This window comes from Sus scrofa, chromosome 2, assembly GCF_054392235.1.
Source record: "Sus scrofa isolate SSC_HxYL_T2T_F1_AM1 chromosome 2, Sscrofa_HxYL_maternal_Yorkshire_Landrace_v2.0, whole genome shotgun sequence".
Classification (NCBI taxonomy): Eukaryota; Metazoa; Chordata; class Mammalia; order Artiodactyla; family Suidae; genus Sus; species Sus scrofa.
This window is the reverse complement of record NC_139384.1, coordinates 2,117,276-2,130,646: the sequence shown is the minus strand read 5'-3', so window position 1 is coordinate 2,130,646 and position 13,371 is coordinate 2,117,276. Positions and strand designations below refer to the sequence as shown.

The following is a 13,371-nucleotide window of genomic DNA, read 5'->3' as shown; positions in this document are numbered from 1 at the left end:
CTACTCCTTAGCGACGTGGGGCATTTTTTCATGTGCCTGTTGGCCGCTTGTCGTTCTTCCTCGGAGACATGTCTGTTTAGATCATCTGCCCTTTTTCGAGTGTGTATTGTTTTTGTGTTGTTGGCTCGTTTCAGCTGTTTGTAATTTAATTTGGGAAATTAAGCCTTTGTCAGTCACATCGCGTGCAAATATTTTCTCCCATTCTGTAGGTTGTCGTTCTGTTTTGTTATGGCTTCCTTTTCTGTGCAGGAGGTTTGCGAAGTCGAGGAGGTTCTGTTTGTTGGCGTCAGAGAACGCTTCGCTTGGGATCTCTTCCGGGAGTTTATGGTGCCAAGGCCTACGCCGAGGTCTCAGTGTCAAAACGTCCAGCCGTTTTGAGTTTAGCTTTGTGTTTGGCGAGGGGTGTTCTGTCTTCACAGATGTACACTCGGCCGTTCCTCTGTCCTTTGTCCGTCGTGTATTCTCGCCTCCTTTGTTGGGGATGAACCGACCTTAGGTGTGTGGGTTTATTTCGGGGCTCTCTGTTGTGATCAGTGGTCTTTGATGTCACCTCAGCCTACTGAAGGCTCAGGTTGATGCCTAGCTTTTTTTAGAGGTAAAGTATTTTCAATTAGGTATGTATGTTGTATTTTAGGATAGAATCCTTCCACCCACTCAGCAGACTGCAGCGTAATGTAAACGTTTATATGCTCTGGGTAACCGCAGAATTCACGTGACTCGCTTTATTGTGACCGTCACTTCACGGTGGCCTGGAACCAAACCACAGTACTTCCAAGGTGTGCTTGTTTGCCTCCACTCAGACGTGCAGGACCACAGCATCTCTGGGGAGAGCTGACGTGCCTTTAGAGTGATGCTTTACTTGGGAATGTCATGCAGACAACAGAATTTCCTCACTTCCAGTGCAGATAAAAATAAGAATGGCCCTTATGTCTAAAATCTGTTGGAAACCTTTCTGCCACCAGCAGTTGTAGTTCTCGTTACAGGGCCTGGGCATGGCGGGATGGGTTCGCTGGAAGCCGGAGAAACCACCTCGCTGATGCCTCTGCGGAAACACCTCCCTTAGGATCTTAAACCTCTGTCCTGGTCCAAAAGGCTGCTTCCCCTGAAAGACCTGAGGGAGCAACCAGGGGAGGTGACCGCTGCCCTCCAGCAGAGAGAGGCACCATCGGAAATCTGAAGGCTGGCTGCTGGGCTCAAAAAGAAAAGGGACTCTAGTTTGAACCCAGTCCTGAGCTGGTTCTGCCGGAACACCTGAAACGTCTTTCACTGAACCCTGCTTGTGCATCGCACCATCGGTCCACTGGAAAAACAGTAACCTTTGTAAACCCATACTGGTGAAGAAACGTCAGCAAGGCCACCACAAGCGCTCATGCTGTGTGTTCCACCTGCTCACTCAGCCCCGAGAGTCCTCAGCGTTTACCAGACTGTTACAGGTCAGGCAGGCGGGTTTCACACAGTCACCCCAGCTCGTGGATGTAAGTGTGTTCTCGTCACAGGTTGCATGTTTTCTTGTTGGACTCAAGCATTTCCGTGTAGAGAAGCGGCTAAAGTCTTTTTAGGAAAGACAGTTCCCACCTGAACCCCCCAGAGTTCCACTTCCCTGGACAAGTCCGGGCCATGCGGCCAGTTGTGCGTTTCCACGGGGCTTATAGCTCAGTCCTCAGGACCGTGTCAGCATACAAATGGAGTTAAAGAGATCCGGTTGGCTCAATTATTAAGACCCTCCACGTACATTGGCCAAAAGTACTGCCCTGGTTCTTCCAAATCTTAGATGCGCTGTATTCAGGATTCATAAACTCCCACCCTTGGAGGTGCTCATGGCGGCCTCTGCTCCCTTTGACCTACTCATGGGAGGCACGCGCTCCACGCTTGCAGGACCGAAGCCGGGCTGTAGGGGGCAGTCTCCATGGCGCGTTCCTGGGAGATGAGGTGTCCCTCCTCAGCCTGGGGACCCCGACTGCTGGAAGAGGCTCTCCATGAAGGCTCCCTCCAGCCTCATTGCAAGGACCTGCCCCGTATTGCTGAGTAAGCCCATGCCACCACGCTCCAAGACTTAGAGATTCCTGAATTCAGGTGTCCCTCTTTTTTTTTTTTTTTTTTTAGGGCCGCACCTGCAGCATATGGAAGTTCCCAGGCTTGAGGTGGAATCGGACTGCAGCTGCCAGCCTCCGCCACAGCCACACCAGATCTGAGCCCCATCTGCGACCTCCACCCCAGCTCACAGCAGCGCTGGATCCTCAACCCACTGAGCGAGGCCAGGGACGCAACTCACATCCCCGTGGTCACTAGTTGGGTTTGTTTCCGCCGAGCACAACCAGAACGCCTCATGTGTCCCATCTTTGAAAGGCTCCTAAACCTGAGTGGACCTGCAGCCCAACTCAAGACTGAAAGCTACACGTCCCCGTCCTGGCTCAGCAGAAACGAATCTGACTAGTGTCCGTGACGCTGCAGGTTCGATCCCTGGCCTTGCTCGGTATAGGTTAGGGATCTGGTGTTGCCATGGACTGTGGTGTAGGCTCCAGCTGCAATTTGACCCCTAGCCTGGGAACCTCCATATGCTGCAGGTGTGGCCCCAAAAGATGTTTAAAAAAAAAAAAAGGCTGAAAGCTAAACATTTCCAAAGACCGAAGCATGGAGGTAGACGGCTTCCTCAGACATCCAGCCCTGGCCTGTGTAACCTCCCCCGCCCCCGCCCCGTGCCCTGTCACTCAGCCGGGTCGTGCTGTTGAACGTTTTCACTGCCCTTTCTCTGGCTTCCTTGCCGTCCTCTGGTTTGGCCGCAGTGCACCCCTGCTTCTCCCGTATAAAAACTCTGATTCCACTAGCCGTACCGATTGTTGGCTGCACCACTGAACTGGCAGCCTGGCCCTTATCCTTAGAAGGATGGTGGAACCTGTCTGCAGAGACGGAGGCTCGTCCTGTGGCCCCGTTTGCAGCCGCACGTGCGCTTCCCGCTGGGGAGACCCGAGGCGAGGACGGCCCTCCGCTCCCCAGGCCACGAGATCGGCTTGTACAGTAAGGTTGGCCAGCAGTGCTTCTTGTTTACAAGAGAAGGTCAGTCCTATCCAGACAGTGAGGTCTGTGCCATCGAGGAGCCGTGAACTCCTGCGTGGGTCCTCCTGCAGCTCCCCTTTCCTCCTCTGCCCAGAGAAGCAGCTCACCTGTAGCAGCTGCAGTTTGCCTGAACCATTGCAGTTTTGCTGCTCTTCCAGAAAAGCTTTCTTCCGGGCACCTCAGCCTCCACCTCTCATTTAGGTTGTTGGAAACTCACGTCCACATCTCAGTAGCCAAGTGACCTTGAGTCCCCCTTCCCATCCTCAGTGTCCCCTCCTGTACACTGGGGATGTCCCTCCCTGCTGGAGCTGTTGCGGGTGTAAGATGGGGCCTGTCGCCTGGCACCTGCTAGTGGGGGGTGGCTGGAATCAGGTGTGTGGCCCTCCATTCAGCCGGGGGACAGCTCCTGCAGGGGAGCAGTTGGTGTGAACGTGGTCCTCAGCAGCCTCAGCGGAAGGTGCTGTTGCGTCTTTTTGTTGACAGTGGAGAGTTTAATTATGTAGCCAAATTATAGTTGGCTTCAGTCTGTAACCAGTTTGGCGGTCGGTATCCTGGACCCATTCCTTCTCTTTGACCCAGGCGTCCTACAGTGACGCTGCTCTTCCTGCTCTGTGGACAGAGAGTCACTTGGGAGGGTGAGCTGTGTAAAGGCATGCCCGTGTAGACGCTGTCAGAGGCATGTCTCGGAGGGGAGAGCTTCGGGGTCTAACAGCTGGTAAAAATTTGCTCTTAAAGTGTTGTCACCACATATTGTTTTGAAGACCTGCCTGTCTCATGTTCTGCAATATAATATGTTAAAAAGCAGAATATAAGCTTAGGAACACCCAGGTGCAGTTGTACGTGTGTGGGAAACTGCAAGTGAGCTGAGCTGGGGAGTGGAGGGATTCCGATTTCTGTGTGCAGTGACTCTGGACTTGGCGGAAGGTGATGGGGCTCCTTGAGGGGGGGTTTCCTTCTGGTTTTCTTTTCTTTTTTTGTCTTTTTGAAATTTCTAGGGCCGCACCTGCGGCATGTGGAAATTCCCAGGCCAGGGGCCCAGTTGGAGCTGTAGCCACCAGCCTACACCACAGCCACAGCCACACCGCATCTGAGCCAGGTCTTTGAGGTTCACCACAGCTCACGGCAACGCCGGATCCTTAACCCACGGAGCAAGGCCGGGGTCGAACCCGAGAACCTCAAGGTTCCTAGTCAGATTCAGCAACCACTGAGCCATGACAGGAACTCCATCTTTTTTTTTTTTTTTGGTCTTTTGTGGTTTGTCTTTTTCGGGCTATACCCGCAGCATATGGAGGTTCTCAGGCTAGGGGTCACATTGGAGCTGTAGCCGCCGGCCTACGCCAAAGCCGCAGCAACATGGGATCTGAGCAGCGTCTATGACCTACACCACAGCTCACCGCAACACCAGATCCTTAATCCACTGAACGAGGCCAGGGATCGAACTCGCATCCTCATGGATGCCAGTTGGGTTTGTTAATCGCTGAGCCACGACGGGAACTCCTCCATCTGGTTTGCATTTACTTTCTTAGCTCATTTAGTTTTTTGAAAAAGATAATGTAATGTTTATGTAGTACTTTGAATTTCTAGAGTAATCAGCGTGTTTTATTTAGAAACAAAATAGCCTAAGAAACATGCAGTTGAGTTGGAGGCCAGAAAATTTTCGTTCCTAAATTCCCGTTGGAGCTGTTTTTCTTGGGTTACTGAAGGGTTATTGTTTTGTTTTGACCCCAAAACACTGATTGAGGGGATTGTGCTTTGCTCAGATACCTAAGAATGAGACATAGGCCATAGGCCACTCGTCAGCCTGAAACCACCCACCCTCCGTGGGACTCTGCAGTACATTTACTGCCTCTAGGGGCGTCATCACCAACCCCGACTCTGGCTATGCGTACTCATGTCAGATGCTGTTGAACAAGCAGATGCTGTAGAACCAGCCTTTAGTGTTTGTAGGTGGAAAGCCCCCTGATGTGGAGGTGATGCTTCTTTAGATGCGTCTGTGACAGTGGGTTCGTATGGAGTGTCCCACGGGTGTCTACACTAGCACTGCCTCCTCAGTGCAGAGCTCGCAGGGTGACCAGAGGGACTGAAGCAGCATCCTGTGAGTTAGAGTTTGAGAGGCGGTGTGAACTCCAGCAGATGCTTTGAACTGCTCTAAAAGGATGGGCCTAGCATACTAAGTGGTCCGTTTCTCAAAGGCAGATAAGGCAAGTTAACGTGGATTGTCTTCGTCTGAGTCTGGTCATTGCAGTGCCAGCTGTAGAAAAGCCTGAGTGAGAGGTGCTTGCGCTGAGACACGGAGATGCCAAGTGTCTGATTGATGCGGCTTGGCAAGTGCACGTATCCAGGCAGCCAAACGCCATTCACGGTCTAGAACGCTTCCGCCACCCCAGAAAGTTCCCTGCTGGCCCGCAGGGGTGCCATACGCCTGCGGAAAATCACTGTTCAGAGAGTAATTTGGAGGCGGGGGGGGGGTGTTTGTGAACATTTAGTAATGTTAATTCTTTTTTAATTTGTAGGAGATAAAACACATTCAGATGGCCGATAACAGGTAAGGCAAAACAAACTTTGTTTATCGGGGTTTAAATTTTAGTTGGTGAGCAAAAGCCAAGCCCTATTTCAGTAAACACATTAGATGCTCCAGCATGTGGCTCTTTTCCCCCCTTTGTATTTGAGCGAGTGAAGAACTTGCCTTAGATACGACAAGAGTCCCAGTGTTGGTCTCAGAACTTTCGTGGGAAGTGATGGCTTTGACACCTCCCGGGTGGAGTCACGGGGCTGTCCAGACACGGTACCAACACTCTGCAGCCTCCAGGAGCCCAGCGAAAGGCGGGTTGGTGGCCTGTTCTGAAGGTCGCATTTGGTTATGCAGAGCATTTGGTGTGGTTTATGGGGTGGCAGGGGGTTGTGTCCAGGCATCTTTGAAAACCGTCAGACCTGTCTGTTTTTAAAGACTTTGTGGGGCCTCTCCCAGAGGCCCCGTGGGCACCGTGTCCCAACAGCTTGGTGAGGCGTCTTTTTTAAAGTACCCGAGGGAAGTGTTTCATAGGCTGCACACGTGTGTGTCTCGTGCTCTTGGGTGCGAATCTGAAGTCGCCGCAGAGACACCTCTTAGTGTGTTAAATAAGCAGTGCCCCTGTGCTCTTTATCTTTAGAACTTCCTTTAGAATAATGCCTTTAAGACAGACTGTTTCAGCTTTTCAGATGGGGTTCCTTCAGAGTCCTTGGAAGCTGCTAAAAATGCAAGTAACACAGGTCAGTTCCCTGCACACAGAAGGGTTAACCGTTGGGGAGTTTCATGCAGAGCTCCGGGTGCCTACGCCTGCCCACCTGTCCCAGTGAAGCGCGTAGTCCAGGCACACGATTTCAGCAAGAGTTAGAGCGACTGAAATGAAACCAGGACTCCCTGGTGGCTCAGCGGGCTAAGGATCCAGCAGGCGCTCACCCTGCTGTGGCGCGGGTTCGATGACTGGCCTGGGAACTTCTGCATGCCATGGGTGCAGCTAGAGAAAAAAAGTGAAAATAAAGTGCTTCGTTACGTTTTTATTATAGGAGCTGAAACCGTGGAAGTAAAGTGAAGGGCACGCAGGTGCCACCTGCCAGCAGCCCACATGGGCGCCCAGTAGCAGACAGACTCTCGGGCTTCCACCTGGGCCTTTGCTTCTCGCCCCCGCTTCTGAAGCACATCCAGATAGCACACCAGCTGGGTGTGGTCGCCAGTCCATAGATGTGTGGGTTTTCCTCCATCTTCTGGCCTGTGTCTGGACCTTCTTCCCCCTGAACTGCTGGAAAGCAGGTTGTACAGATTCTGGCTCTTGAAATGATGGGTGTCCATTTCCTGAAAGCGCAGATTAATTCTCATAACCACGGTGCCATTACCCCACCCGGGAGCTGAAATGTCGACACGCCTCGGCGCTTCTTCTGTGGCCCGCCCCACATCCAGATCCAGGGTCAGCTGAGGTTCCTGTCTTGTGTTTGGTTCTGTCTCCTTTATTCTAGTGCGCCCCCCCCCCCCGATTCCCTGCCCTTCTCACAGGGACACAGAGCAGGCTGTGCGCCCCCCCGCCCCCGGAGACGCCCACACTCCGGGCCAGTCTCCTTGTTCCCCCCTCCTTAGACTCGGGGAGGCAGTTGGGCAGGACCACCGTGTAGGCGGCCTGGTGGAGCGGGAGGTGCACTTAGGCCCGAGACGGGGCGCCGGGATGGATGATGAGGGTCCTTGTCGTAAGTAGGCTGCAGGGCTCCCCGTGGGAATCGGGTTCCCCATAGGACCTTTTTTTTTTGTTTTTCTTTTTGTCTTTTTAGGGCTGCACCCAAGGCACATGGAGGTTCCCAGGCTAGGGGTCGAATCGGAGCTGTAGTTACTGGCCTACACCACAGCTCACGGCAACGCCAGTTCCCTGACCCGTGGAGCAAGGCCAGGGATCGAGCCTGCGTCCTCATGGATATTAGTCAGATTCTTTCCGCTGAGCCACAGTGGGAACTCCCCCATAGGACTTTGGCATAGGGGTTTGGGCCCCCTGGGTGGTCCTTGCTGAATCAGTGATGACATTGGTGGTCCCTGAGGGTGTTTGAACAATTCTCCCAGCCTTAGTAACCTATTACATCTATTAAAGAAATACTTCCCTGCCGCCCCATTTTAATGTCACCGTAGACGGATGGGTTAGCTTTATCATTTCCCATCATTTCTGGTGCGAAAATTGTCCCATTTGGCCAGTGCGGTCCTTCTAAGCGGGCCGCTGTGTTCCCATCAATTCTAAGCACTTTCTAGCTCGGAGACACAAAGGATGCTTCCGTTTCCTTGAATGTTTCTTGCCCTGGTCCTGGAATCTACCACTTAATGCAGGAAGTCCTGGGTCTTTTTTTTTTTTTTTTTTTTTTTTTTTCCCACTTTAACTTAAAAAATTATTTGGGAGTTCCTTTCGTGGTGCAGTGGTTAACGAATCCAACTAGGAACCATGAGGTTGCAGGTTCGATCCCTGGCCTTGCTCAGCGGGTTAACGATCTGGCGTGGTCATGAGCTGTGGTGTAGGTCACAGACGTGGCTCAGATCCTGCGTTGCTGTGGCTCTGGCGTAGGCCGGTGACTACGGCTCCGATTAGACCCCTAGCCTGGGAATCTCCATATGCCGTGGGTGCGGCCCTAGAAAAGGCAAAAAGACAAAAAAAAAAATTATTGGAATATAGTTGACTTACAGAGCTGTGTTCGTTCAGGTGTACAGCAGAGTGACTCAGTTCCACATAGAGAGCCGTCCATTCCTTTTCAGATTCTTTGCGCATGTAGGTCACTGCACAGTATCGAGTGCATGTTCCTGTGCTGTACGGAGGTCCTGCAGCCCGTTTGTATTAGACACAGCAGAGTGTACATATCAGTCCCAGGCCCTCTCTGTCCCTCCCTTCCCCATGTCTCCCCTTTGGTAAACCTAAGTTTGGTTTTAAAATCTCCGAGTTTCTGTTCTGTGAGTTCTATTGTATTATTTTTATTAGATTCCATGTATTAATGTTCTCATGATATTTGTCTCTTAGTTGATTTGGTATGATAATTTCCAACCATGTTGCTGCAGATGGTGTTCATGCTTTTTGATGGCTGAGTAGTATTCCACTGTGTGTACACACAGACACCATCTTTTTTAAATTTTGTTTATTTATTGCCTTTTTACGGCCCCCTCTGCAGTATATGGAGGTTCCCAGGCTGGGGGTCAAATCGGGGCTGCAGTTGCTGGCCAGATCCAAGCTGTCTCTGCGACCTATACCACAGCTCATGGCAACGCCAGATCCTTGCCGGGGATCAAACCTGCGTCCTCGCAGATATTAGTCGGGTTCGTTTCTACTGAACCACAGTGGGAACTCCAATGGACATTTAATTTAGATTGCTTTATTTGGGGGGCGGGGGTGCTGTGCCCACCGCACGCAAATGTTCCCAGGCCAGAGATTGAACCTGCACCCCAGCAGTGACAACGCCACATCCTTAACCTGCTGTATCATCAGGGAACTCCAGTTTTGTGTCTTTTAGTGGGGAGAGATATTTAAGACCCAAAATACAGTTGCCGTCTGTCACTGTTTTAGGCCTTTCGGTGGCCAGAGCTAGAGGTGTGTGTTTGTGCGTGTGCATGGTATTTGCATTTACACACGCATCCAGTTTCTATATGTGCAGTTACCACCATGAAATCGCCTGCCCAGGGCTTCACGTTAGCTGTCGTGCTTGGGGTTAAGTGTTCAACTGGGTGGCCTCCTCGTACTCGGCTCGCCCACACCGCTGTCCTGCACAAGCCTGGGGAGACCTAGGTGTGGGCTGCCTGTCGAGCCGGGCGAGGTGCCGCTGAGTTTGGGTTTCTGCACGCTGTCGCTCAGAGGGCGTCGCTCAGCACACTCCTGTCTGGCCGCCGGGAGTCGGGGTGCTGGGTGGGGGCTGGGCGGGCTGCATGGCCGAGGGGCGGGTGGTTGGGGGCAGAAGGGGAGGCCAAGGGCACCCCTCGGAACTGGCGGGCCTCCTGCTCCCTGGGCTCCTTGATCAGGGTTGCAGGAGGCCGCGGGCACCTTGTCCCTGTCCTTCGCTTCTGTCCCTGTCCTCCCCGCCCCCCCGCTGTGGGCCTGGGGAGAGAAGGCGCGCGACAGAGACTCAGCTGGACCTAGCCAGTGTGACAGTGTCCTCCGTTGGGAGACGGGCTCAAACAGCCGAGGAGACTCTCAGGTCGACAGCCGCCTGCCTGAGTGATTCAGGTCTTTAGCAGTAGGGGGTTTTGACACGGGTGTAAGAAGCCACTTGGCCAAGCTCGTGGGTAGGTGTTGGTGGTTTTCGACTCTTGACTGCCGCGTGGTGGACATGTTTTAAATGTTTCGGCCTTTTTGTTTAAACTCTTCATAGAAAAGCTCACAGACCAGGTGATGCAGAATCCTCAAGTTCTGGCGGCTTTGCAGGAACGACTCGACAGCGTCTCACACACTCCTTCCAGCTACATCGAGACGTAAGTGTGCCGCGCCCGAGGCCTGACTCAGCTCTGGGGCACAGAGAGCAAGCCCCCACCGGCTCCCGGGGCCGGGAAGGAGGGTGTTTTCCCGCAGCACTCGGGGCCTGCCGAGAGCCGGGGAGGGGCGGCACGGCGTGGCGGTGCCTTCCGGTGGCCGTCGCAGCGACCTCACAGGTCACAGGAGTCAAGCGGCCCGGGAGGCTTAGCGGGGAAGCCGGCCTGGGCCCTGGCAGCCCCTGGAATGCTTTCTCGTGGGGGGCTCCTGGTTGGCCACGTGAGCCTGCCACCCCCAAACATCACTTGTTTGGAAGAGATCTGCCTCCTGCTCGTGTCGCACAGGGGAGCGACGCAGATGCTACCTTGGGGCCTGGGACAGCTCCCTGCAGGGCCCGGCTGCCCCGCGGCCAGGGCAGGGCCTGGTCTCAGGGTCCCGCCCTCTGCTAGCCCCCGGGCGGGGCTCCGCTGTGCTCTCTGTGTCTCTTACACTGGGGAGGGCACGCTTGGCTGCTTTGCTTGTCTAGAGACTTCTCCGGGGCAGCTTAGGGGGAGGCTTTAGAGATTTCTGCAGACTGATGGGTGGGCTTAGAGTGGCGATGGAGGGGTGGTTCCTAGTCTCCCAGCTTCCGAAGCTGGCCCCAGGGGATGGCGCTGACCGGGAGGACGTGTGGGGCGGGAGGAGAATTAGCTCCGCGGGACGTGCCGGCTGCGGGGAGCAGAGTGTGTCCTTCCTGTCACGGGAGGATTTGAAAGTTAGGAAGTACGTTGCAGTTGTGTAACTAATGGAGAGCAGGAGTGTAGACGTTAATGTTTCGGATGCTGCTGACTGCGTCCTCTGCTGCTCCCTTGCTCTTTGCTCCTGGCAGTGGTCCTGGAAAGGTGAGCGGCTGGGAGTCTCCCCGAGGCCCTTCAGCCACACTGAGACTGCCGGGGCCTGATGGTCTCAGGACGGGGGTCCTTAGTGGTGCTCGGCTGTTCCAGCTGCCCCTCCTCATCTGTGGGTTCCAGGGGTTCTGCATCTGCAGATTCAACCAACAGGGAATCCAGAATATGAGGGGGACGTTTTTCCAGAAAGTTCCAAAAAGCGGAACTTGAACTTGCTGCGCACAGACAGCTGTTTACCTTCGCGTTTCCGTTGGCTTTGGCATCATAAGTAATCTCGGCTGATTGACAGTGTGGGAGGATGTGTTCGGGCTGTCTGCAGCCTCCACCCATAGAAAGGGGGTGAGCGAGCGCCTCTAGATTTTGATCTCTGCGGGTCCTGGAACCAGTGCCCCATGGTAGCTGTCTTTTCTAAGCTGCCTGGTAGGTTCTGGGTGCTGTGAGACTGGTGCCACCTCTGCCCTGTAGGACTCACCCCAGGTGGTAGACTCGAGGCATGTGGAGTTTCCGTGTCAGGGATCAGATCACAGCTGTGGCAGCACAGGACGCTTTAAGCCACTGTTCCGGGCTGGGGTTGACCCAGCATCCCAGCCCTCCAGAGGTCGCACCAACCCATTGCGCCATAGCGGGAACTCCTAAGATGTTTTTGAAAAGGTGGAAAGATAACCAAAGGCTAGGAAGCCCTCAGCTGTCTGACTCTAGAAGAGAACCCACGCCTCGTCTGTGTGGGTCTGTGCCCTTCCTGTGGCGTCCCCCACACCGGGGGGGCAGGCCGTTTCAGGCCCCCATCTTGTCATCATTCCCCATCCTGCACTTTTACACATGAGACCTCTGGTCCCTTGAGCACGTAAATGCTTGGCTGTGTCCTTGGGATGAGCTCTCAGGGTAGGTGGAAAGGAGTTTGCCAGGGTTCGTGTTGCCCTCGAGAAGGATGGTGAGTCAGGGGCCTGCGCCTTCGGCCCCGCCGCACCTGGGGCTTTTGTTGGAATTGCCGGCCTGGCGAGTCAAAACCGGCGGGTCTCCCAAACTTGGCTGCTTCTCCACACTTCACGAGGTCGGTGGGTTATTCTGTTCGTTTTCCTCCGCGAATGATCCTTCCCGCTTCCTCCTCCCACTGCCGTGCTCCCTGGGGTGGGGGGCCGGCTGTAGAGACTTTCAGGAGCTCTTTCCCGTGGCGGTGAGGACGCTCCTTGTGTGCCCGTCTGGACTGACTTCCGTAAGAGCGCACGCTGCCTTCGGTTCCCGCGTGTGGATGTCTTCTCTCTGCTCCGTCTCTTTAGTTTACCTAAGGCAGTGAAGCGAAGAATCAACGCGTTGAAGCAGCTGCAGGTGAAGTGCGCTCACATAGAAGCCAAGTTCTACGAGGAAGTTCACGACTTGGAGAGGAAGTACGCGGCGCTGTACCAGCCTCTCTTTGACAAGGTGCGGGCTGCTAGCCGGTTGACTTCGTCCCCGCACGTCTCTGCTCCTGCAGGGGTCCCGTGGGGCCGGCCCGTCGCCGCCTGTTCTTCTTTAAGCCCTGAGACGAGTCCGTTTTCAGTCTTGTGTACATCGTCTACAAGCTTCTTATCCTAACTCCGATTTCCCAATAACTGGACGTAACTAAGAAAGTCTCATTTTTTACTTAGAGAAGGGAGTTCATCACGGGTGACGTTGAGCCGACAGATGCGGAGTCGGAGTGGCACAGCGAGAACGAAGAGGAGGACAAACTGGCCGTGAGTCTTTTTATGAGTGCGACCGGGGCGCTCTTTCCCTGCTGTTAGAAATGAGACCGTTTTGGTGGCTTTTAATCCTGGGCAGAACTTGACGAAGACAAGAGCTCCTGAGAGCAGGGGCTGCTTCACCTTAGGCAGGTGTTCCGATTTCTTTATGACAGCGGAACCGAGCGGCCTGCAGGTCTGGCGTCCACGTGGCCTGTGGGTCACGCTTCTCAGTCGGCGTGGCGCCTCCGCACAGCCCTGCGGTGAGATCAGGGTTGCAGAGCCGGGCTGAAGGCACCAGGAGGAGTCTGGGTGGAGAAAGCAAAGGCCCAGCGTGGGGGAGTCCGTGGGGCTGGTCTCGGGGTGGGGGCGCTGTCTGAGAGAGCGTCCTGCTCGAGGACCAGCAGTGACTGTGAGGGGGCCCCGGGGCGTCTTGTCACTTGAGGAGGGTAGATTCCGGGTCCTCGGGGCGACGTTCCTGGCCGTCGCCTGCTTGCAGCCTTTTCTGGTGATGGGTACGTGCCATCCCAGCGGCACGGAAGGTCCCCCCACAACCAGTGAACTTTGTCGGCCTGATTGTACATGTGGGAGATGAGAAGCGTTTCTATCCTATGGTGTAAACCTTTCGGGTTGCTTTTTTTTTTTTTTTAATGTTAGTTTTGGTAGACATGTATCTTTTTAGATTTTGTACAGATAGGTAGACTCCAGCATGGTAAAGCCATGCCTGCAGATCAGTTTTTGGCTGCCCCTGTTATTTCAAAAGCCCCTTGCAATCGT

At 54.1% G+C, this 13,371-nt stretch overlaps 1 protein-coding gene across 24 annotated transcripts in view; it reads left to right on the top strand.

Moving 5' to 3' along the window:
• The window catches only part of NAP1L4 (nucleosome assembly protein 1 like 4), a 47,295-nt gene that overhangs the window by 13,883 nt on the left and 20,041 nt on the right, over positions 1–13,371 (top strand). For 14 of the 24 annotated variants that reach the window (XR_014836449.1, XR_014836451.1, XR_014836450.1 and 11 more), the window contains exons 2-6: positions 5,568–5,599; positions 6,245–6,303; positions 9,913–10,012; positions 12,175–12,316; positions 12,523–12,609. Coding sequence is in view for 16 of the 24 variants with exons in the window: in XM_013993988.3 (XP_013849442.2) it covers positions 5,586–5,599; positions 6,245–6,303; positions 9,913–10,012; positions 12,175–12,316; positions 12,523–12,609 (402 nt within the window). In the remaining 8 variants the exon portion in view is untranslated. 24 annotated transcript variants of the gene reach the window in all.